The sequence below is a fragment of the Canis lupus genome, chromosome 5, assembly GCF_048164855.1.
Source record: "Canis lupus baileyi chromosome 5, mCanLup2.hap1, whole genome shotgun sequence".
In the NCBI taxonomy this organism is placed as follows: domain Eukaryota; kingdom Metazoa; phylum Chordata; class Mammalia; order Carnivora; family Canidae; genus Canis; species Canis lupus.
In genome coordinates this window covers 17934911-17961549 of record NC_132842.1, presented here as the reverse complement: position 1 = coordinate 17961549, position 26639 = coordinate 17934911, and the positions used below count along the sequence as shown (strand labels likewise).

The window sequence follows — 26639 nt, the reverse complement described above, 5'->3', positions numbered from 1 at the left end:
CAAAGGTATGTTGAAAAACGTAGCCAAAGCTGGTGGCATTAGAAGCCAGCCTTTAAGCTCCATTGCAAAGCTGTGATCAACAGGACAGTATGGTCCTGGCACAAAAGCGGACATGTCAATCAATGGCCCAGAAGAGTAAATCCAGAAGTGGACCCTCAACTCTATGGTCCACTCCTCTTCAACAATACTGGAAAGAAAATCCAATGGAGACAAAGCAGTCTCTTCAACAAATGGTGTGGGAAAATCAGACCACCACATGTAGAAGAATAAAACTAGACCATTTTTTTACACCATACACAAAAATAGAGTCAAAATGGATGAAACACCCAAATGTAAGATAGGAATCCATTAAAATCCTAGAGGAGAACACAGCCAGCAACCTCTGTGACCTTGGCTGCAGCAACTTCTTGCTAGACATGTCACCAGACGCCAAAATGACCTACTGAGACTTCATCAAGATAAAAAGCTTTTACGCAGCAAGGAAACAGTTGACAAAAACCAAAAGACAACTGACAGAATGGCAGAAGGTGTTTGCAAATGCCTTATCAGATAAAAGGCTGGTATGCAAAGTCTGTAAAGAGCTAATCAAAGTCAACACCCAAAGAAAGATAACCCAATGAAGAAATGGGCAGAAGAAATGAAAGGACATGTCTCCAAAGAAGACATACATATGGCCAACAGACACATGAAAACATGCTCAACATCAGCTGGCACCAGAGAAATACAAATCAAAACCACGGTGAGTTTCCCCCTCACACCTTTCATAATGGCCAAAATTAGCAAGTCTGGAAATGACAGATGTTGGCAGGAATGCAGAGAAAGGGGGATCCTCTTACGATGTTGGTGGGAATGCAACCTGGTGCAGCCACTCTGGAAATCAGTACCAGAGGTTCCTCAAAGAGTTGAAAAAGGAGCTACCTATGTAAAACCCAGCAATTGCACTAGAAGGTATGAATCCCAAAGATCACTTTGGTCAGGATCCAAAGGGGCACCTGCACCCATATGTTTATACCAGTAAATATCCACAATAGCCAAACTAGGAGATCCGATGTTCTTTGAAAGAGGTATGTATAAAGAAGGCGTGATATAAATAAATAATCATATTTATTTATTTATTGGACAGAGAGAGAGAGAGAGAGGGAGGGAGAGAGAGAACAGAATATTACTCAGCCAATAAATAATGAAATCTTGGGACCCCTGGGTGGCTCAGTGGCTGAGAGTAGGCCTTTGGCTCCAGGCATAGGGGAAGGGAAGGAAAAGTAAAACAAGATGAAATCAGAAAGAGACACAAACCATAAGTCACTCAATACTAGAAAACAAACTGTGGGTTGCTGGAGGGGAAGGGATTGGGGGCGATGGGGTAACTGCCTGATGGGGATTAAGGAGGGCATGTGATGGCATGAGCACTGGGTGTTACATAAGACTGATGAATCACTGAACTCTACCTCTGAAACTAATATTACACTATAAGTTAATTAATTTGAATTCAAATAAATAATATAAAATAAAAAGAAATACAAGCAAATCCAAGATAACTTTTGATGTTGTTATATAATGACACAGTTAAGTTTTTAGAGATTAGGATATCTGCTCTAAGAAAAGAACACTATTAAAAGGAAAGATTACCTAAGAACAAAGATATCTTGCAGAAATAATTCACGGTGGACAATGAAAAGCGCAGTTGACAATATATGTCAAAGGCATTGTTGTTATTATTTAAGGAATCACGGAAGAGTAAATGTAGTATTTTGGCAAGAATTTCTATTTAGGTTTTTATAAACTACAATTACAGATAAATTAGTTAATTAATGGTTAAAGTGATGTGAAATATTAGTCTTACCCAGTATTCTCTTTTTCCAATTCCTCATTTTTCTTCGCTTCTTGATCCAACCTGAACTGCAAAAGGTTTTCATCACCACACTTTGGAAACAATTTTTTAAGAACATTAGTTTCAAAAATCAAGAGTCTCCTTCTTCTTTTATAAAATGCTATTTCTCATGAATCCATGAGTAATAATATGTGTTTAGACAGGTTTATAAAATACATATAAAATGTAGGTTATGAACCAAATGTCAATGAAAAGAAATCTCAAAAATAAGGATGTTTGTTAAAACAGCTTCAACTGAGTTTATATTTTCATCATTTTTGTTTCTAGAATTTAAATTGCCAAAATTTACTTGGGAAATACAGAGGTTTTTAATCCACATTAATGAAAAAATCTTTAAGGTGGCTATACTTACATCTGAGTTTCTAGAGATGTCCTAGAAGCAGTTTCACCAATGTCTTAAGATACTCTGGGTTTTGTGAGATCACAGCTTAAGATACAGTCTCTGAAAAATTCCCATACTGTCCCCATTATAATTTTGATGATCATCTGACTTTAGGATGAGATACTCTCCTTCTCTGCAAGCATTTCAAACATTTCTCTGCAAGATTTCAATTTCTTCTTTTCTATTGACCACTTTTCTCTCTAAATAAAATTCAAGGCTTCCCAATATTCTATAAAAACGTTTCCTTACTCTTGCAGCATTTTCGATCATCTTGCTTTTCCCCTTTCACTGGACTCGAACATTCTTTAATGTGTCATCTCAGCCACAGATTCATCTTTTCATCGCGTCTTTTACACTAAAATCTGACTTTCAATCCTGGAATTCCACTAAAAAGTTTTGACAATCATCAAGGATCTGTTTTTACAAGTCCTGATCCTGCTTTACTTCTCAGCAGCAGCTGAAAACAATGCCACATCTTCCCTCTGCTCTTCTAATCCCATTTCATTTCTAAATGACAGCAAACGCTGACATTCAGTCCTTGGACCCTTGCTATTCCTCTTTTTCACATCCTCTCAGAGTTCTCCAAATCCCAAGGCTTCAAAACCAGATGCTCTATTCTATACTTTCAGCCTTGACCCATTTACTGAGGTCATGTGTATGCTTCCATCTTCCTTCTAGTTCCTCATAGACAATATTTTCAACCACACATTCAATACCTGTTACCTGATGTGCATTACCTTTCTAGTTAGCTAATCTGTTATTTTTATATATTTTTTTAATTTATGTATTTGAGAGAGAGAGAGAGCATGAATGGGGAGAGGAGCAGATACAGAGTGAGAAGCAGACTCCCTGCTGCAGAGGGAGCCTGATGTATACAGGACTCGATTCTGGGACCTTGAGGTGATGACCTGAGCCTAAGGTAGATGTTTAACCCACTGAGCCACACAGGCACCTCACACAGTTAATCTTGTACATTTTATCTTGACTCTTTTGGGGATTACTTTGAGTTATTTTTTAAAGATTTTATTTATTCATTTATTTATTCATGAGAGGTACGGAGGGAGAGGGCGGGGGGGGCAGGGAGAGAGAGGCAGAGAGAGAGAGAGAGAGAGAGAGGCAAAGAGACAGGTAGAGAGAGAAGCAGGCTCCATGCAGGGAGCCCCATGGAGGACTCCATCCCAGGACTCCAGGATCATGCCCTGAGCTGAAGGCAGACGCTTAATGAGAGAGACACCCAGGCATCCCGAGTGTATTTTTTTTTAATTTTTTAAAATTTATTTATGATAGTCACACACACACACACACACACACACACACACACACAGAGGCAGAGACACAGGCAGAGGGAGAAGCAGGCTCCATGCACCGGGAGCCCGACGTGGGATTCGATCCCGGGTCTCCAGGATCGCGCCCTGGGCCAAAGGCAGGTGCCAAACCGCTGTGCCACCCAGGGATCCCAGTGTATTATTTTTTAATCTGGGGGGGGGCACCTTTACCCTCAGGATGCTGACCATTGTACTTTGTCTTGCTTTTCTTTTATAATGCAAAAGTTCTTCCCAAGGGTTGGATTATGAACGGTTTGCCTTTGTTTCCTTTTGAATACTTTCCTATTCCATAGAGACGTGAACTTACGGAAGTCTTCTTCTAAGTTCTTTTCAGACACATACTTGACTATTTTCTTCAGAGGCTTAAGTCAGCTAGAGCTAACTCTTCTTCCCAATCCATATTTCTTCACCTCAAAATGGTGTCCATGAAATATCTTAACACAGATGTAGTCTCTGTCCTGGGGATTCATGAGGTGAGAACCTTCTAGAGAAATTAGGGCTATGAACTAAGTTGCTGGAAAGCTATTTAAGTTTTTATTTTATAGGGTAAGCTTAAAGTGGCTAATCATTTTATACCATAACCCTAATTCATTTCTATAGGAATATGCAGAATTATCTATGGATATTCTTACAAACTCTGTAATATGTGGTGGCTTCCTAATAGATTCCTGTGTGATATTGTAGGGGGACAACTCATGGCACTCTCAGTCAGAGATAAGACTCCTTGTCAAGTTAACTGCATGAAAAGTACAGTAAAGCAACTTGAGCAGTTTTATATGAAGTCAGGAAAAAAAGTTTTTTTCGATGTTTCTTTGGCCACAGAAAGGACCAGTCAACAGAATGTGCTAGTTCCCCTGATAGGTATGATTGTTTAATGAAATTTGCATGTACCTAACTTATGTCACTGAAAGAAACTAGTTGTAGGTCCATCTACCTCATAGTTCCAACTTAGAAGTCCCAAAGCAATCTTCTCATCTTAAATCATTGGTAGCCACTCCTACAAAGGACGGTATGAATGGCACGATAATCCTGTACTGCTTATAAATGGTTATATAGTTTTCACTACCTATCAATAAACTGGAGTCCTGGATTGCACATTAATCTTTTCTGAGATTGGACTGTTAAATCTCTGAAAGTATGATTAACTCAAGGTAATAGAAAAACATTCGTTTCTGAACTTGCAATGAATGCTAGGAGCACTAGGTTACTCTCTAAGGCCCTGACTGAGCAGTCATTTCTACTTTTTCACTGGCATCTCTTTTCCTTTACAAAATCCAACAAGGAGAAAACTACATCCCTTTGAGAAAAATGTTTGCATAATTACCTAGTAGTCATTCTGCTTTTTTCTAAGATTCTATTTATTTATTTATGAGACACACACAAACACACTCACACACACACACACACACACACAGAGGCAGAGACACATGCAGAGGAGGAGCAGGCTCCATGCAGGGAGCCCCATGTGGGACTCAATCCGGGGACTACAGGATCATGCCCTGGGCCCAGGGCAGGCACCAAACCACTGAGCCACCCAGGGATCCCCCTCGTAGTCATTCTTAATGAAGGCAACACACTACCAATTTGTAATTACAAATCACCACAAATTATTAGTAAAGTAATTCATTCTCAAAATCTCAGTGAAGGGTTGAGATTACAAGAGAAAGTCAGCATTCAAGATCAAATTATTACTCAAAGTTTGGGGAATTTTAAACATATTGAAAAATATTAGCAGGGACTCAGACATTAGTATACCAATATTCATAGCAGCATTACCAACAATAGCTAAGAGGTAGAAAAACCCAAATGATCACTGACAGATAAACAAAATGTGATATATATATATATAAAATACTGTTTTGCTTAGGCTATCACAATCCTTTTTATTAAAATCTTACTACAAAAATGATTAATTTATGCATTCAGTCAACTTTATCTATAAAGAGGAATTATACCAAGAGTAGTTAAATAGCAACCATATGAATATAATAAATATTTTTATGAGTGAGAATTTTCATATTATCCAAAATGTTCTTATACACTACTACTAGAGATATAAAAATTCCTTCTCCTTAGGACAGAAATTAAGAGACTGACTTACCGAACTTGAACTTAACAGGTCTTTCTGAAGCTGTTCAATTTGGCCTGCTTGCTCCTTGACTGTAACTTTTAACTCGGCATTTTCAACTTCAAGCCTAAAATGCATATTTTAAAATATTTATTCTCAGACACAAATTTTAAACATACCACATAATTTCTAAACAAACATCTAAAGGTCTTACATAAATTCTTAGAAATTTAAAAAGTAGATTTGGCAATTGTGCCATTTTTCTGGTTGTGTTTTGGGGTTAATGTACAAAATTTAAAGATCGTAAGCAAAAAAGAAAAAAAAAAGGATCGTAAGCAAAAATTATGCATTTCAAAATCCCACAAAGCTGATATTTTTACCCAGCTAAACAACGATGTATTTATCATAATGGATATATTTCTCATACTATACTACTTATCTGCTTTATAAATACTCAAGTTATTTTCTGTGCTGCTTTCACTTGTCCTGTTGCGGGACGCCTGGGTGGCTCAGTGGTTGAGAGCCTCCCTTTGGATCAGGGCACGATTCTGGAGTCCCAGAATTGAGTTCTGCATCAGGCTTCCTGTAGGGAGGCTGCTTCTCCCTCTACCTATGTCTCTGTCTCTCTCTGTGTCTCTCATGAATAAATAAAATCTTAAAATAAATTGCATACTTTTTTATGTCATCTCTGAACTTCTGAACGCACCTTACAACCTTTGTTTGTAACTCCTTTGCTTCTTGTCGCTAAAAAAGAAAAGAAATACTTTTAACTACTGACAATCTAGTATAAAACCACCATCATCTGTTTTTGTAAATACAATGTCACTGGACACAGCCACATTTTCCTCTACATACTGATTTAAGGCTTCCCCAGAATTATACTGCTACAATAGAGACCTATGACTTGCAAAGCCCAAAATATTTACAATCCCCTGACAGAAAAGCTTTCTGAGCACTCTTCTAGTATTAAAAAACAACATTCTAACGTTTTTAAATTATATTTTATCAGGTACACATACAAATTTACGTATTGTTCAAAGGCAGAAAGACAGGAAATTACCTTATGGTAAACTTTTCTAGTTTTCTATTCCAAGCACCACATCAATTATAATTTTAAATATTCACATTTACAAATCACCATGGGCATTCCAGTGATTATACAAGTTAACATGCTGCTTTCAGGGACACTCAGATATTTCAAGTAACAGCTTCTGAGGCAGGATCTCTGTAGGAACCAGAATGCCTGGATTTGAATTCCCAGCTCCCCTGGGCATTTGCTGTTTGACCTTGAAAAATTACTTCAAATTCTGTGTCTCAGTTTCTTCATGTGTAAAATGAAGTTAATAATAGTATCTACCTCACTGTGATAGTCGGAAGTTTAAATTAGGGAATATACATAAACTACTTAGAAGAGTATGTGGCACATACCAAATTCTAAGTGTCTGCAATTAGCATTATTATTGTTGTTGTGTTTTACGTTCTAATGATATTTGATATTTTAGGCAGACGGCAGGCCAATGAAAGTGGTCTCTTACACAAGTTATATTGAAATCATTCTTCATACCACTGAAAGCGGTAGCAAATGGGGAGCATAAGGCCCAGGATATAGCCTCAGGACTTCAAAACACTTTCACTACAGGTGCCTCAGTGGCTCAGTCAGTTAGGCATCTGCTGTGGGCTCAGATCATGATTTTGGGGTCCTGGGATTGAGACCCCAACATCAGGGTTCCTGCTCAGCAGGGAGTCTGCTTCTTCCTTTCTCTCTGCCCCTCCCCCTGCTTGTGCACTCATGTTCTCTCTCTCTCTCTCTCCCTCTCTCTCTCTCTCAAGTAAAATATTAAAAAAAGGGACACCTGGGTGTCTCAGCGGTTATGTATCACTTGAACTGGGACTTGGCTCAGGCTTGATCCTGGAGTCCTGGGATCAAGTCCCACATCAGGCTTCCTGCATGGAGCCTGCTTCTCTCTCTGCCCGTGTCTCTGCCTCTCTTTCTCTCTGTCTCTTATGAGTAAATAAACAAAAGTTAATTTTTTTTAAATCTTCAAGAAAAAACTTTCAAAAATTCCACTAGCCAATGGTACTTTCCTCCACTTATAATAATTTTAATTTACCTCCTCTCTATACTACTCAGTGAACAATGCTCATGGACTACAGTGCAAACAGTAACTCCTACACTGAGTGATACATAACTTACATGACCATCAGAGGCAAGGTAAAGCCACTGACGTGGAAATAATGGACTCTTGCTAAACCAATGTTCCCAAATCATTTTATGTTCATATTGTTCATCTTAGCAACTGTTTATGTTAGAGGGCTTTAGCAAGTACTCTGATGAGTAGAGATTAAGGCTCCGTGGTGTGGCATATCAGAAAAGCTGCCCTCAGGGGCACCCACTGGCTCAGTTAAAAGAACATCCAACGGTTAACCTTCAGTTCCTGTTCAAGCCCCACAATAGATGTAATGATTATATAAAATAAATAAACTTAAAAAAAAACCTGTCCTCAGAGCTTTGTAGTTGGTAAAGTGCTGGAACTCTGTAAATCTCAGTTCTGGTTGCATAATGAAGGCAGGCATATTTAGACTGTTTTGCCATAATCAGAAAAAAACAGCATCTGATTGAATACTTTGTCCGATCGGATTAAATGCTTTCAGTTTTACACTTAACTGCTTAAAATACATTTAGAATACAGCTTTGTGTTATGTTTCAATCAGAAATTACTGCTATGGTATAATTTTATCCTAAAAACTGTTAAGATATTCTCAAATTTAGGCAAGGACAGGTCCCATACACATAAAATATTTTCCCTCTTAGATACATTTGTACATAAGAAGACAGAATTATCGCTCATGAAAAAAAATAAAAACAATGTAAAATAAAGGACTAAACTGGTCTGCACAGACTAGATAATACATGTAAAATAAAGGACTAAACTGGTCTGCACAGACTAGATAATACGGGTGAAGAAAGTAAGTTCAGGGGGAGTTACAATAATCAGAGAAAGCCTCATGGAGAATGAGAGACAATGAGCCAGGACTCAATAGTGTAGGATTAGGCAAGAGGAAGGGAAACTAAAAAGACAGAAAGGGTAGAATGAGTAAATAAAAAAGGGTGAGAGATGGTAAAATCACCCCAATTAACTTAAAGGATAAAATCTGATGGCAGAGAAATACAGATGTCCACACAACTAAACCAATGTTCACAGCAGCATTATTAATGGCCACAAAGTGGAAATAACCCAAAGGTGCATTAAATGATGAATGAACAAGGGCGTTAGCCCACAATGGAGGACTGTCTGACCAGAAAAAGAAATGAAGCACTGACATATGCTAGAACACAGGCGAACCCTGAAAACAGGAAGTGAAAGAAGCGAGTCGCAAAGGACCACACGTGGTGTGACTCCCTTTATAGGAAACATTCACAATAGGCAACTCTATGGAGACAAGAAGTAGACTTCTGGTTGCCCGAGGTCAAGGGCAACAGCTAAGGGTTTTTTTTCAGGGTGACGAAAATGTTCTGATGGCAGTGATAGTTGCAAAACCCTATAAATATACTCAGCGACAACAACACATGTTAAATGGGTCAACTGTATGGTAGGTGTATTTATAGCTCAATAAAGCTTTTAAAAAGAGTCAATGGCAGGACCTAGATAATTTTCTTAATTCTCTCTTTTGGCTTTATATACATCATCTGAATATTTCCATGCATTTTAATATATAAATATTAAAAATATAAATATTTTATAATATTTATAAATAAATATATTAAAAATAAATATATAAAAGGAAAAGAAAATGAAGGAAATGCCTCAGTTCCACTAGTCGTAACCTTTCTTTACAAGTTTTCCTGAAATCAGTACAGAGTCTATATCCATCAATAAAAGTGAAGATGAGAAGTAAGACGATTTTCTGAAACATTCCGTTAAACCTTATCTTCTGATTTTATCTAGCTCGCCTCATCATGGTAATAGAGATCTCAGTAGAAAACATTGTTTTTAGGGCACCTGGGTGGCTCAGTTGGTTTAGGCGTCCAACTCATGATTTCAGCTCAGGTCATGATCTCATTGGTGGTGGGTTTAAGCTGGCATGGGGCTCTGTACTCAGCAGGGAATCTCCTGGAGATTCTTTCTCTCTCCCTGTGCCCCTCCCCCTACTCATGAGTGTGCATGGACATGCATTCTTTCTCTCTCTCTCAAATAAATAAATAAATCGTTAAAAAAAATCGTATAGCAGGAGAAAAAAGTCCCTCAATTTCTGTGAATGGGTAAATGCTATAAGGAAAAACATAGAACACAGAGAGAGCAGAATGAAAAGTCAGAATTTAATAAATAAGTGCATGGTGAAGACACTAAAATTATGCTAAATTGAAATGAAAATACAAAAGAAAGTGGTCCATGGAAATTAGCATCCTAAAACATTTATATTATTTAACCAGCTACAGAGGAACTGTTGACATGTTATATGTAATACATATGTGACTTTCGATTTGATCCAATGTTTTTAAATCCTGTACCTCATCTTCTAAATTAATATGATAATGTGATAACTCCGGTGAAGCCTGTGACATACATTGCTTTTTTAGGGCATCAGCCAGTTCTTGTTGAAGTTCTCTCATAACTACCTAATAAGACCTTCTGTTACTGATTTTAGAAATCATCCTATTATTATGTTAATAATATAATTCTAACGTATGTACTTTATCACCACATACATCAACTCACCTTTTATTCCTAGAATGTACACACTGCTAAGTGAATTCAGTTAAAGACACAAAAAGTGTTATCCCTCCTGCCTAGTCAGTATTATGTTACACAGATAATTATTTCAGCCCCACTCTCCATTCCTTGTTGATGAATTTGCAAAGCTTCCCAGCCTGCTGAAGTCTCAAAAAGAAATGGGTATTGTATAGGTGAGACTAGCAGTGGTAAATTCTACATTAATCAAATATTTTCTCTCTTTTTTATTAGAGGCTAAAATTAACTTCCAAGTTCTTCACATACTCAATCCTCTGCTCAAATCCTTCCAATAGGTTACTATCTCAGAACAAATGTGAAGTCATACTAATGGCCCTCAAGCCCCCTACATAACCTGGCTTCTGCCTCCCTCCTGGCCTCAGCTCCTAGAGATCCCTCCCCTGTTCATGCTCACTCCACTCCTGCTATACAAGAATCCTGCCATCCCTCCCTCAGTAGCCTGAAAATGGAGATCCAGTGCCAAATTAATAAATCACAAAGATACAATTCTATTGGAAAATTTTAAGCCCAAATGGTAGTTACCAATGGAGTTTTGAAATGAGCAAATTATTTGAAAAATGCTTAAATTATAAACCGTGGTGGGAAGATGAAATCAAATACAGCTTTGCTAAGTCACCAGTTATCCCAAATTATGATTTAGTGAAAAGTAGATGCCTTCAAAGAGTGAAAAGGTCACAAGAATAAATGATTTGAGACTAAACATTTAAATTTACATAAATAAAAATAAAAGTATGCTAACTGAAAATGCTTAAAAAGCTATCAAAAAAAAGTACTGAGATACAGCACCTACACTTCAGTTCATGTGACAAATCTGGAGTTAGTTGTCAAGGTAATCCACTTATTTGAACCTCAAGGTCAAAACACTCAGGTATGAGCATTTCCACTTATCTGTTCATCATGGTATTAAAACGTGGTGACAAGAATTAAAAGTATTTTAGTAGTACTAACAATAAATTATTAATATCAGACTCCTTTCTTTAACAATGTATAACTTAACCTCTTGAAGTTTCTCATAGATGACGTGCATTTTTATTCAAATTAAAGCACCTTTCAGGTCTAATTTTTATTTGCTGGATACAAGTTATGAAGATTCAAAACTGACCCATAATCATTCAGGTCGTGATCTCGGGGTCATGAAGTGGAGCTCTGCACTGGGCATAGAGCCCACTTTGGATTCTCTCTCCCTCTCCATCTGCCCCACTCCCATTTAGGTGCAGGTGCACTATTTCTCTCCAAAAAAAAAAAAAATAGTACTAATAAGCCATAACCAAACATTACTTTGAACTTTCTAATAGGAAGCTTGAAAAATATTTGTCTTTCTGAATACTTACTTCTCTTTCTTCTTTCTCATCTTCATATCTAAATGCTCTTTCCATTATCTGTTTACATTTATTGATTAACTCCTTATTTCTTTCTCGCAGTTGAAGAGCTCGTTTTTCACCTGCAACTCGAACCATTCTTACAATAACCTGAACCTGGTCTTTGAGATAAATTATAGTCTTTTCTTTACATTCCACTCTGCTGTAGGCATCATCTAGTTGCTCTCGGAGCAACATATTTTCACTTTGTAGTTGAGATAATTTCTCTTCTAAGGATTCATGCTTTCCCATGTATTCATTCACTTTACCTTGTTCGTTTTGAGATTTCTGCTCAATTTCCTTCTTCTGACCCTGTGTTTGTTTTGGGTTTCTTTGTAAATGTTCTAAAGCCAACGTCTTTTCTCTGAGAGCATCTCTTGTATACTGCAGCTCAATTTCTAGGGCATTAAGTTTACTTTCGACTTCAGAAAGTTGCTGAGAAAGCACCTCATTGTTATCTTTTAGGTTAGACATCTCAAAGTTCATTTTGTCCTGTAAATGACACCACTCATCTTTTGCTCTCTGGAAAGCAAGTTCTAGGTCTCTTTTTGATGCCTGACTTTGATCACGATCCTGTATAGCTGTAGCGACTCTAGCTCGGTATGATTGAAGTTTTGCTTCCAGTCTTTCTCTGTTTAGCTTTTCATCCTGCAATTTAGAGTTCAGCATGGTATTCTCAGTTGTCACAACATTCAGCTGCCCACTAGATTGGAATACTGTATTTGTTAATGTTACCTCATTCAGTTTTATGGCGTTTTGAAGACTGTCATTCTTTTCTTTTTCAGTTTCAGTGTCTTCACAATACCTCTTTTCCTGCTTCTGATTCCTTATTGTGTCTACTTCCAGTCTTAGCATGGCAAGTTCATCTTGCAACATGCGGTTTTCATGTAACAGACCTTTTTCTTTTTCATGAGGAGGAGAAACCTAAGTAAAACAAGAGTCTTTTAGCTGGAACTCAATAAAATGACATTATCATGATTTTCTCTGAAATCAAAGAATATCCTATGTTTATACAAGGAATGGGTTGCAGTTAAGTGGATATCCAACTGGAAAAACACAAAGTTGGATCCAAGCTCAAACTTTTATACAAGCATAAATTCCCCAAAGTTCAAAAGTTTAATTGAAAGCAATGAATGCACGAAAGGAAAAAGAAATCATGACAAAATCCTAAGAATCTCAGAATTGGAAAGGTCTTTCTCTGGTTTACAACAAACTCAGAAGGCTTGAAAGAAAAAAACTAATACATCTGACTACACTAAAATTGAGTTTATAGTCTCATGTCTAACACAGTCCACAGGAAAACCCTTAGCTCTGCATATATTTGGACAGATTCAATTTCCTAACCTCACTTTGTCCTGAGAATATTCCATACGTATTCGACTTTTCTAACATTTCTATACTCAGTTATAAGAATTTTATCTACTGATAACTAATAAATCTAGGCATTGTACTACAAACATGTCTGCACACATTAATTATCTCTTTTAGTTATCACAATTCAAAAATGGAGAGGTTAAAAATACTAAGTGAGCTGCAGGACATTCCCCAGGTCTTTGTACCCACTACCACTATTCTGGCACCAAACTGCAGCTACTTCTCTAGTGTGAATCTTAAATACAAAAGAAGCCTTGTATTTCAGGAGTGGCTGGGTGGCTCAGTCAGTTAAGCCTCTGCCTTCGGCTGAGGTCATGGTCCCCGGATCCTGAGAGCAAGTCCCGTGTCAGGCTCCCTGCTCCACAGAAAGCCTGCTTTTCTCTCTCCCTCTGCCTCCACTCCCCCTGCTTGTGCTCTGTCAAATGAATCCATAAAGTCTTTTAAAAAGAAAAAAAAAAGCCTTATATTTCAAAATACCAATACTAACTAAGGTAAAATTTATGTAGCTCCTAGAAAAATCATGAGATTATTTGTGGCTGCAACTAATTTTATTTCCTCTTCAGATGTTTAAAATGGCAATAAATGCAGAAGAGGGGAAAATACACTGAGCTATTTTACTAGGAACAAAAGACTTATCAATAAATTATCAGTAAGTATATATTACAGCATATGATTATTTCAAAAGCTCCTTGTAGGGATCCCTGGGTGGCGCAGCGGTTTGGCGCCTGCCTTTGGCCCAGGGCGCGATCCTCGAGACCCGGGATCGAAGCCCACATCGGGCTCCTGGTGCATGGAGCCTGCTTCTCCCTCTGCCTATGTCTCTGCCTCTCTCTCTCTGTGACTATCATAAATAAATAAAAAAATTAAAAAAAAAAGCTCCTTGTAATGAAATCAGATACTACTTGGAGCAAATTGTTACTCATCTCAAAAGTAGGAGACTAACATCTGAAGTAAGGTCTTAAAACGGGCTACACTTTTCCTCCTGTTCATCAGTGGAAGTGTGAAACTAACCCCTCTATGAATATAGAGGTGGTGAAGGAATTGCCAAAAACTAAAACATATGTTGTTAGTAGCAAGAGTTTTGTGCTTATGGAAAGCTCATAAATTCCATACTATTTTCCAAAATAATAAAAACTTCTACTTCAGATAAGGGCATTATGAATGTCACTATTTGACACCTGCAGACAAATGCATTTAAATTAATGAATGGACTACAAACTTCACTCCTCCCTATATAGACCCGTATGTGTATGTATGTACGTATGTATATATGTATATACATACACACACACTCACCCACAAATATATATGTATTCTTTTAAAATCCTCTGTACTTACCATAATGTACAGGGTTGGTTTTTAGAAATATACACATGCATGGAGAAAAATAATAATTCCAAAAAATAAAATATACATACGTACAAATACATACACACGTACTTCAAAATAACTAAAGAAAATACCTCAGAATTCATTTTAGTATGAGACATTTCTGACTCATTTCGTTTGCAAAGGTGATTGTTTAGAATCCCATCTTGGGTGGGGCGGGGGCAAGGTGAGGGAGGAGTAGGGATCCTCAAGCACCTGGCCCCACCAACTTACCTTGATAACTTTCAAATCATCCTGAACACCTACGAATTCGACCTGAGATTGATTGATGATTGATTTTTATTTACTTTTTTACTGGAGCTCGATTTGCCAACATATAGTATAACACCCAGTGCTCATCCCGTCAAGTGCCCCCCCCTCCCCTGGCAAGTGCCCGACCTGAGATTTTTTTTTTAAAGATTTATTTATTTATTTATGATAGAGAGAGAAAGAGAGAGAGAGAGGCAGAGACACAGGAGGAGGGAGAAGCAGGCTCCATGCTGGGAGCCCCACGTGGGACTCGATCCCGGGACTCAGCCCTGGTCAGCCCTGGGTCAAAGGCAGGCGCCAAACCGCTGAGCCACCCAGGGATCCCCCCGAACTGAGATTTAAAGAGAGAACAGTCAGAACGCTACAGAGAGAAGGGTTTTCGCTCCTAACAAGGTAGGGAGGCGGAAAAAAATAAAAAAGAATCAAGTGGGGAGGGGCACCGGAGGAGCCGGGCTGAGGCCTGCAGCGGGGAAAGCCTCCCAGGCGGGTAAGCGCAGCCCTGGAGAAGCAGACAAGTGGGAGCTTTAAAATCCGCCCCGGATTCCTCCGGGATGGAAAGGCGCTCAGCTGGGAACTCCGCCAGGACGTGGGGGGTGGGGACCTCCAGTCTCCGGGGTCACTGACAGAGGAAGTGCGCAGGGTCGAGCGCCCCCCACACCGGCCCAGCTCCGTAAAGGGCTGGAGCGCGCTGCGCGGGGCCTCGGGGAGAAGCCGGTGTGTCGGGAGGGGCTCCGGGAGCCAGACTCCAGCAGCGCAGGCCCCGGATCCCAGGGGACACAGCCGGGATCCTGCTCCCCCCGGGACAGGCCGAGGCGGGGAGGGCCCAGGACAGCGAGGACACTCCTGCCCCTCCTGCCCCGGGAGCATCCAGGCCCCTGTGGACTGGGAGATGGGGGGAGTCACTGCAGGGGGCGCCCTCCAGGGCCAGGGAGACCTGGCCGCCGCCGGTGTGGTTGTCCCTCCTGGTGTCACCCGGTGCCTGGGAGAGGCGTGGCCGCCAGGGGACACGGGCCTCACGGGAGGTCAGGTCGGCTCCCCGTGACCCTGCACCCAGCAGGGGGCGGGGCAGCTCCCCAAGGTACACACACCTGAGAATCGGCACAGCCCGCCCCTCCCCCAGAAGACCAGCTGGAAGGACAGGGGAAGAGCAAGTTCCCCACCCAGCAGCGCTGGAAAGCTCCAGGGGAAGTCGAGGGATCTACAGTATATAGAACTAGAGGGTACCCCTCTTCCCCGCCCCCCCACCCATGTTCCAGTACAACTCATTTTTATATCAGACTGTAAGTTTCCAATTTTCTTTCTCTTTTCCCACCTTAACTACAATATTTTGCCACCTCTTCATTTTCAGGTTTCTTCCTTTTTGACTCATATTTTTACAATTACACGTCTTAGATAGATTTTCCACTTCTAGATTCCCTTCAACATACTCAACTTAATTTTGGGAGCTAGACGAGATATGTTTTGTGTGTGTGTGTGCTTTTTTGTTTTCTCTACCTCATTTTGTTCTACAATGGCACAATACCTTCTAAAACAGGACGAGCATGCACCCAGAACCAAGTGGTATACCGTGCTGGTTCATTCTGTGAGACTCTATTCTCTCTTCGTTCCCATTCTGCCCCCCTTTTTATCTCATTTATGTTTTGGGGAACAATGTTGGGTCTCTCTACAAGTATTTCTGGTTTATAGAAATTTGGGACTCAGTATCTTCTAACATACAGAACTTAATACACCCAGGACCAAGAGGATCACCCCCTAGGACCCCTCAGGTAGACTACATTCTCCCTCCACTACAACTTCATCACCACCACCATGTCCCAGTCCCCCCCAACATTTTATTTTTCTACTTCTTTTTTTCTTTTTCCCCTCTTTACCTTTGCTTTTTTTTTCTCTTTTTTTCTTCCTTGGCATTCTTGGCCTTTTATTTTCTACTACTTTGTTTTAAAATTTGTTTTTCACTTTAGTGGTCATTTTGTGTTATTTTGTTCTTCTCTTCGTTTTCAATTTCATGTCATGGAACAGTCAGAATCATCGAAGGATAAGAAACCTTGGGTGGCTCAGTGGTTTAGTGCCTGCCTTCAGCTCAAGGCATGATCCTGGAGTCCCAGGATCAAGTGCCACATCAGGCTCCCTGCATGGAGCCTGCTTCTCCCTCTGCTTGTGTCTCTGCCCCTCTCTCGGTGTCTCTCATGAATACATAAATGAAATGTTTAAAAACAATCATCTAAGGTGAAATTGACTTAGATTGTGGTTGATATTCTTGACTCAGCCCATTCATACAGCCACTCTGCAGTGAGCAAAATGACTAGAAGGAAGATCTCACCACAAAAGAATCAGAAACAGTACTCTCTTCCACAGACTTATAGAATTTGAATTACAATTTGATGTCAGAAAGCCAATTCAAAAGCACAATTATAAAGCTAGTGGTGGCTCTGTAAAAAAGCAGAGAGTATTAAAGAAACTTCATGACTGCAGAATTTTGATCTACTTAGTCCAAAATTAAAAATTAATTAAATGAGATGCAATCCAAACTGAAGGTCCTAACAATGAGGGTTAATGAGTTAGAGGAAAGAGTGAGTGCCACAGAAGACAAGTTGATGGCAAAGAGGAAAGCTTAAGAGAAAACAGAAAAACAATTAAAAGACCATGAGGAAAGGTTAAGGGAAATAATCGAGAGCCTCAGAAGGAAAGAAAAAATATACGCATAATTGGGGTTCCACAGGAGGGCCAGAGGGCCAGAAAGGATATTTGAACAAATCATACCTGTGAACTTCCCTAATTTGGGGGAGGGAAAAAGGCATTCAGGTCCAGGAGATAGAGAGGTCCCCCACCAAGGGGAAGGGAAAAAAAGCAGAACTCGACATTTAATGGTGAAACAAGCAAATTCCAAAGAAAAAGAAAGTCCTTAAAACAGCAAGAAACAAGAGATTTCTAACTTATATGGGGAGAAATATTAGATTAACAGCAGACCTCTCCACAGAGATCTGGCAGGCCAGAAACAGGTGGCAGGAAATATTCAGGGTTCTACATGACAAGAACATGCAGCCAAGAATACTCTATCCAGCGAGCCTTTGGTTCAGAATAGGATAAAGAGCTTCTAAGATAGGCAGAAGCTGAAAGAATATGTGACCACCAAACCAGCTCTGCAAGTAATTTTAATGGGGACCCTGTAAAAGAAAGAGGAAGCCCAAAGAAATAATCCACAAAAGCAGGGACTGAATAGACATTACAATGACAGTAAATTAACATCTTTCAATAGGTACTCTGAATGTGAATGGGCTAAATGATCCCATCAAAAAACGCAGGGTTTCAGACTGGATAAAAAAATCAAGACCCATCTATTTGCTGTCTTCAAGAGACTCATTTTAGATATAAGGACACCTACAGCATGAAAATAAAAGGTTGGAGAACCATTTACCATTCACATGGTCTTCAAAAGAAAGCAGGGGTAGCCATCCTTATATCAGATAAATTAAAGTTTATCCCAAAGACTGCAGTTAAGAGATGAAGAGGGACACTATATCATACTTGAAGGGTCTATCCAACAAGAAGATCTAACAATCATGAATATTTATGCTTCTAATGTGGGAGCTTCCAAGTCTATCAATGAATTAATAACCAAAGTAGGGGCATACTTAGATAATAATACACTAGTAGTAGGAGACTTAAACACGGCACGTTCTGCAAATGACAGATCTTCTAAGCACAACATCTCCAAAGAAACAAGAGCTTTAAATGATACACTACACCACATGGATTTCACAGATATTTACAGAACTTTACATCCAAAAGCAACTGAATACACAGTCTTCTCATGGAACTTTCTCAGAATAGGCCACCCGATACCAAAACATTGGGACTGTCCCCTGCATATTTTCAGACCACAATGCTTTGAAACTAGAACTCAATCACAAGAAGAAATCTGGAAGAAACGCAAACACAGGGAGGAGAAAGACCATCCTGCTGAAAGATGAATGGGTCAACCAGAAAATTAGAGAAGAAATAAAAAGATTCATGGAAACTAATGAAAATGAAGATACAACCATTCAAAATCCTTGGGATACAGCCAAAGCAATCCTAAGCGGGAAATGCATTGCAATACAAGCATCCCTCAAAAGATTGGAAAAAAACCTCAAAGACACAAGCTAACCTTGCACCTAAAGGAATTGGAGAAAGAACAGTAAATAAAACCTACACCAAGCAGAACAGAGAGAGTGAAGATTTGAGCAGAACTCAATGAAATAGAGACCAGAAGAACTGTGGAACAGATCAACAAAACCAGGAGTTGGTTCTTTGAAAGGAAGAATAAGATACGTAAACCATTAGCCAGCCTTTTAAAAAACAAAGGAGAAAAGACTCTAATTAATAAAATCACGAATGAAAAAGGAGAGATCACCACCAATACCAAGGAAAACCTAACCAAAGAGATAAAGGATTTATACCCTAACAACTACAGAACACTTCTGAAAGAAATCCAGGAAGACACAAAGAGATGGAAAAATATTCCATGCTCATGGATTGGAAGAATTAATATTGTCAAAATGTCTATGCTAACCCAGGGCGATTTACATTCAATGCTTTCCTATCCACATACCATGGACTTTCTTCACTTTCTTCAGAAAGCTGGAATAAATAATCTTAAGATTTGTGTGGAATCAGAAAAAACCCCGAACAGCTAGGGGAATATTGAAAAAGAAAACCAGAGCTGGGGACATCACAATGCCGGATTTCAAGTTGTCTTACAAAGCTTTGATCATCAAGACAGTGTGGTACTGGCACAAAACCAGACAAATAGATCAATAGAACAGAAGAGAGAATCCAGAAATGGGCCCTCGAATCCATGGTCAAGTTACATTTGACAAAGCAGCAAAGACTATCCACTGGAAAAAGGACACTCTCTTCAATAAATGGTGCTGGGGGGATCCCTGGGTGGCGCAGTGGTTTGGCGCCTGCCTTTGGCCCAGGGCATGATCCTGGAGACCCGGGATCGAATCCCACATCAGGCTCCCGGTGCGTGGAGCCTGCTTCTCCCTCTGCCTATGTCTTTGCCTCCCTCTCTCTCTCTCTGTGACTATCATAAATAAATAAAAAATAATAATAATAAAATAAATAAATAAAATAAATGGTGCTGGGAAAACTGGACAGCCACGTGCAGAAGAATGAGACTAGACCACTCTCTTGCACCACACGCAAAGATAAACTCAAAATGGAGGAAAGATCTAAACGTGAGACAGGAATCCATCAGAATCCTAGAGGAGGGATCCCTGGGTGGCGCAGTGGTTTGGTGCCTGCCTTTGGCCCAGGGCGCGATCCTGGAGACCCAGGATGGAATCCCACGTTGGGCTCCCAGTGCATGGAGCCTGCTTCTCCCTCTGCCTGTGTCTCTGCCTCATTCTCTCTCTCTCTCTCTGTGAGTATCACAAATAAATAAAAATTAAAAAAGAAAAAAAAAGAATCCTAGAGGAGAACACAGGCAACAGCCTTTGTACACTTGGCCACTGCAGCTTCTTGCAAGATAGATCTATGAAGGCAAAGGGAAACAATAGCAAAAATAAACCATTGGGACCTCATCAAGATAAAAATCTTCTGCACAGCAAAAGAAACAGTCAACAAAACTAAAAGATAACCTACAGAATGGGAGAAGTTATTTGCAAATGACCTATCAGGTAAAGGGCTAGTATCCAAGATCTATAAAGAACTTAGTAAACTCAACAGCAAAGAAACAATCCAATCATGAAATGGGCAAAAGACATGAGCAGAAATTTCACCAAAAAAGACATACAAATGGCCAACGAGCACATGAGAAAACACTCCACATCACTTGCCATCAGGGAAATACAAATCAAAACCACAATGAGATACCACGTCACACCAGTGAGAATGGGGAAAATTAACAAGACAGGAAACAACAAATGTTGCAGAGGAGGTGGAGAAAGGGGAACCCTCTTGTACTGTTGGTGGGAATGTGAACTGGTACAGCCACTATGGAAAACTGTGTGGAGGTTCCTCAAAGAGTTAAAAATAGAGCTACCCTATGACCCAGCAATAGCACCACTCGGGATTTACCCCAAAGATAGAGATGCAGTGAAAAACCGCGACACCTGCACCCCAATGTTTATAGCAGCATTTTCCAGAATAGCCAGACGGTGGATGCAGCCTGAGTATCCATCAAATGATGAATGGATATAGAAGATGTGGTCTATATATAAAATGGAATATTACTCAGTCCCTAGAAATGACAAATAACCAGCATTTGCTTCAATGTGCACGGAACTTCAATGTGCATGGAACAAACTAGGGGTGGTGGAAGGGGAGGAGGGCAGGGGGTGGGGGTGAATGGGTGACAGGCACTGAGGGGGGCACTTGACGGGATGAGCACTGGGTGTTAGTCTGTATGTTGGTAAATTGAACACCAATAAAAAATAAATTTATTATAAAAAACAAGAAGTAAAGAAGAGCAATATAGTAAAGAAGTTGAAATCAAACAACTTCAACTTAATCTTAGAAGACGAAACTTGGAATTGAAGGGTGTAAAAAATAATTTGAATCAGGTAAATTTTTGGCAGTAATTGTATATTTCCATCAATATTATTTATAGTATCCCTTTGATATAATACATATTGTTAGGCTTCAAATAGATTAAACATTTCATTTTAACCTAATAGCAACCATGATCTTTGTAGCCACAATTACTACCTTATTGGAATTCTTGGCCTCTCACATATGCCCTATGTATATATTTTGAATGAAGGGATGGAAGGTAAAATGAGATAAATGTTATATTGATTTATTGATTTATGGAATTGTATTTATTTTTACACAGAGCATGGGTTGGGGGGAAAGGAGTAGAGGGAGAGGGAGGGAAATGAATCTCCAGCAGACTCTGGTTCTGAGTCTCATGATCTGAGTCTCCAGCCTCACCTGGTTCGGAGTCTCGTGATCGTGAGATCATGACCTGAGCCATAAAAAGAGTTGGACACTTAACCCACTGAGCCCCCAGGTGTCCCAGTTTTGAATTTTTTAATGTTGAAATATGAGCTAGATTTCCTTGAGATGCTGATGAAGCTAGTTAAATGTTTTACACAGAAATTTTATTTCACAATACTATGTCTACTTGTATTTTTACTCTATGGCACATTTTGCTGTCATTTAATTTAAAATTTGAATTATTCATTGAGGATGAAAAGCCTTGTTATAAAAAAGGCCACTCTTGAACATTTTTTTTAAGCTCTCTTAAGCCTTTTGACTTTTTTTTTTTAATGATAAGATCCAAAATCCTAATGAAAATGTGTCTCTAGGTTATAGAAGAGCAAAATGATGTTCAGAGGCAGCTTTCGCGAGAACAGAATGCCCAGAGTATTACATGATGGAATACTATTTTTTTTGTATATTTGTTATTGGAGTTCGATTTGCCAACATACAGCATAACACCCAGTGCTCACCTGTCAAATGCCCCCTCAGTGCCCGTCACCCAGTCTCCCCACCCCCCGCCCACCTCCCCTTCCACTATCCGTTGTTCATTTCTCAGAGTTAGGAGTCTCTAATGTGTTGTCACCCTCTCTACTTTTTCCCACTGATTTTCTCTCCTTTCCCCTATAATCCTTTTCAGTATTTTTATAGTCCCCATAGAGTGAAACCATATGATGTTTGTCTGTCTATGATTGACTTACTTCACTCAGCTCTTCTTTACTTCTTAATTGCTCCTTAATATTTATATATAAAATTTCAGCACTTCTTCTTTTTTCTTTTTCTTGTTTTAAGGTCAATCTGCAAATGCATGTGTTCATTTTAAAATTTGTTTTGTTAGCAATAAAACTTTTATTTTATGATCTGGTTCCACATATGTTGGTTCATTATCCAAAGGAAATTTTTCTGTTCTCAATTTTTTTCCCTTTCTAGAGCTCATGTTTTTCAATTTATCACTTCAATATCTTCAAAAAGATATATAGTTTAAAAGAAGCAATGAGAAAGCATTTTGCAACTTAGTAAGTTTTAGTCAGTAATAACTCTGGGAGATGTTGTAAGCAAAGGAATTCTGAAATTATTTAAGAAAGGGTTCAAAATTGTCATTTTTCTCCACAAAGTCATAATTACACTTCAATTAAGGCAAATCATTTCATTACTAATTAAAAAGAGCAGTTGCTGTTTATCAACAACTTTATAAATTCACTAGAAATACATTTTTATTTCACAAAACATCACAGGTACCTCTAAAAATGATCTTCAGTGTAAGACAGCATCAGCAGATGTCGTTTACACACCATACACCTGCAGATGACTCTGATCCAGCACTAGACTAGGGAGCCTAAAATCTATTGCCCATGCTTTTTATGTTTCTTATTCTGTAATATTCTCAACCTTGTTGATCATTATGTATTTTATAAATCATTTGAAAACTCCTTTGAAAACATCACAGGGTCCATATTAATTAAGTAAAGAATAGAGTAAGATGTGCTTTCAGCATAGACTTTTGAATTAATTTTCTTTATATATGTGAGAAATGTTAAAAAAAACTTAACCATTAATCATTTTTCCATTTTACTTTTTAACCCCTGCATATGTTAAGAATAAACCAATTTTTCTGTCTTGAGAAAAATTGGCCATTTCACACTCTGTTGGGGGGCATATAATATAAAATTTCCTGAGAACAATTTAAAAATGTGGATCAGAGACCTCTACTAAATATTTTTATACATTAACACAATACTATATTAAAGAATTTATTCCAATTAACCAAGACTGTAGAAACAGAATTAAATAAAAGACATTCCTTATAGCATTAATTAAACTATAGGAAAATGGAAAACAACCAAAATTCAATTTGTTAAATAATGAGGTTTACATATGATGGACTTCTACATGGTCATTAAAATTATGCTTTAGAATATACATTAAATTATTAGAAGTATTCACTGTTAAAACCTTGCAGTATTATTTCAAAGAATCTCACACTTTACAACTTTTTTTTAAAAAAAAATTGGAGTTCAATTTGCCAACATACAGCATATCACCCAGTGCTCACCCCGTCAAGTGCCCCCCGTTAGTGCCCATCAGCCAGTCACCCCAGCCTCCACTCACCTCCCTTTCCACTACACCTTGTTCGTTTCCCAGAGTTACGTGTCTCTCATGTTCTGTCACCCTCACTGATATTTCCCTCTCATTTTCTCTCCTTTCCCCTTTATTCCCTTTCATTAATTTTTATATTCCCCAAATGAATGAGACCATATAATGTTTGTCCTTCTCCGATGGACTTATTTCACTCAGCATAATACCCTCCAGTTCCACCCACGTGGAAGCAAATGGTGGGTATCTGTCGTTTCTAATGGCTGAGGAATATTCCATTGTATATACATAGACCACTGCTTCTTTACCCATTCGTCTTCTGATACTTCACATTTCTAATGGAGTTTCCTTCCCTATAAAATCCCAGAAGGCAAATTAGCAATTACAAAACTTCTCCTACACATCTGCAGCATAAAAGTAAGTATTTCAAGGGGTTCCTGGCTGGCTCAGTTGACAGAGCATGTGACTCTTGATCTCATAGTTGTGAGTTCAAGCCCCACGCTGAGTGTGGAGTCTATTAAAAAAAAAAAAGTAAATAGTTGAAATATTTCCTTAAAACCAAGATGTCATACCTTAAACTGTAGAGTTCTCGTTCCCATTCCACTTTTTGATGCTCTAACTGAGATTTCATTTCTTTTGTTTCTGATAGCAACTGTTCTAGTCCATTGACCTTATATTCCACTTGTAAAATTTTTCTTGTAAGTTGTTCACAGTCTTTTCTTTTTAATTCTATTGATCTTTTGTATTTAAGAATTGCATTCTGGATTGTCAATACGCTAACAGAATCTACACCAGAGGAAAAACAAAAACAGAAATAAAATACAGGAGGCATCAGGGTGGGTCAGGTGGTAAAGCATCCAATTATTGGTTTTGGCTGAGGTCATGACCTCACAGTTGTGGGATTGAACCTGGCACTGGGTGCTGCACTCAGCACAGAGTCTGCTTAAGGTTCTTTACCCCCTCGTTCCCTCCCTCTCTGTTCCTCTCCCCATCTCCTGCTCATGCTCTCTCACAAATTTGTTCTTTTAAAAAGTAAAATAAAACAATATGAGTATTTTTTGCATATAAGGGACCGAGCATGTTCACATTAACTCATTCATACATGAAACAAATATTGAGTAACTTCAATGTAAAGAGATTATACCAGGTGCCTGGGTGGCTCAATCGGTGGGTGTTTGCCTTCGGCTCAGGTCATGATCTTGGTGTCCTGGGATCAAGCCACATGGTGGGCTCCCTGCTTAGTAGGGAGTCTGCTTCTCCCTCTTCCTCTGCCTCTCTCCCTGCTCATGTTCTCTCTCTCAAATAAATGAATAAAATCTTATTATCAATAGAACTTTAAAATCTTTTAAAAAGAAAAGAAAACATGACTGAAACCTTTCTAAACTGAATGAAAACTATAATCCCACAGACCCACAAAGGATCTGGCTAGGAGAGAAGCAATGGAAGTAAACTATTGTAATTTTAAAAAAAGATTTTATTTATTCATGAGAGACATGGAGAGAGAGAGAGGCAGAGACACAGGCAGAGGGAGAAGCAGGTTCCCTGAGATAGCCTGATGTGGGACTTGATACAAGGACCCGGGGATCACACCCTGAGCCAAAGGTAGATGCTCAACCACTAAGCTACTCACGTGTTCCCTATTGGAATTTTCTTAAACTACATATAATGTGGTATAACACTACAAGAAGGTGGACTGTGATGCTTGAGTCATATGCATTAAACCCTAAAGCAATCACTAAAATAGCAAATCTTAAGAGTTATAGTAATAAACAAAGCCCATACATACACATATGTGTATATTTATATATATGTATAAATTGAACTCGTAAAAATTAGTTTATTAATCTAAAAGAAAGCAGAAAGCAAAGAAAATGGGAACAAAGCAGGTCAAACGGAAAGCAAACAGGATGAGAGATTTATATCAACTGTATCAATAATCAGAGTAAATGAAAATTGTCAAAAAATAAAAGAAAGAAAGAAAATGGTCTAAAAGCCTCGATTAAAAGGCAGACTGTCAGAATGGATAAAAATGTAAGAGACAACCACAGGCTGCCTATAAAAAATTCAATTTATATGTAAAGACACACACACACAAATAAATAAAAATAAATAAATAAATAAATAAATAAATAAATAAATAAATAAATGTAAAGACACAAATTTGTGAAAAGGACAAAAATAAGGATATACCACACTCACACTTGACAAAAGAAGGCTGAGCTTGAGTAGCAATATTAATGCCAGGCAAAATAGATTTCAAAGCAATATATATTCTCGTGATGTATAAGGTCATTTGTTAATGATGAAAGGGTCGACAAATAAGCATAACAAACCTAAATGCTTATGAATCTATTAATAACATCAAAATACCTAAGGCAAAAATCAACAGAACTGCAAAGAGAAACAGGCAAATTTACAATTTTAGTCTGAGATTTTAATAGGCAGAAAATCATCAAGGATATAGAAGACTTGACCACCACCATCTTTCTCAAGTATCCATGGAGCATTTACCAAAGAGATTATATTCTGGGTCATATAATAAACCTTAATAAAGGGAGCTAAGTCAAAAGGATTGAAGTCATGAAAGTGTGTTCTGTGACCACAAAGTGATCAAATTAGAAATGAAGAACAAACCTACCTCTGGAAAATACTCAAATACTTGCAAACTGATTAATAATGCACATCTAAATAACCCCTGGGTCTGGGTGCCTAGGTGGCTCAATTGATTAAGTGTCTGCCTTTAGCTCAGGTCATGATCTCCGGGTCCTGGGATTGAGCCCCATGCTGGGCTTCCC

General features: G+C 38.7%; 2 protein-coding genes across 7 annotated transcripts in view; one reads left to right on the top strand and one right to left on the bottom strand.

The window, feature by feature from the left end:
- The window catches only part of LOC140633127 (coiled-coil domain-containing protein 144A-like), a 606261-nt gene that overhangs the window by 247197 nt on the left and 332425 nt on the right, over positions 1-26639 (top strand).
- Positions 1-26639, bottom strand: part of LOC140633286 (ankyrin repeat domain-containing protein 26-like) — a 169390-nt gene that overhangs the window by 60383 nt on the left and 82368 nt on the right. For 4 of the 6 annotated variants that reach the window (XM_072825613.1, XM_072825614.1, XM_072825615.1 and 1 more), the window contains exons 20-25: positions 24417-24630; positions 22452-22548; positions 11746-12696; positions 6337-6407; positions 5697-5790; positions 1841-1920 (exon numbers count right to left, since the gene is read on the bottom strand). In XM_072825613.1, the coding sequence (XP_072681714.1) occupies positions 1841-1920; positions 5697-5790; positions 6337-6407; positions 11746-12696; positions 22452-22548; positions 24417-24630 (1507 nt within the window). Of the gene's footprint in view, positions 1-1840; positions 1921-1974; positions 2657-5696; positions 5791-6336; positions 6408-11745; positions 12697-22451; positions 22549-24416; positions 24631-26639 lie in introns of those variants that run through there. The other 2 variants (XM_072825617.1, XM_072825618.1) reach the window with 2 other exon arrangements.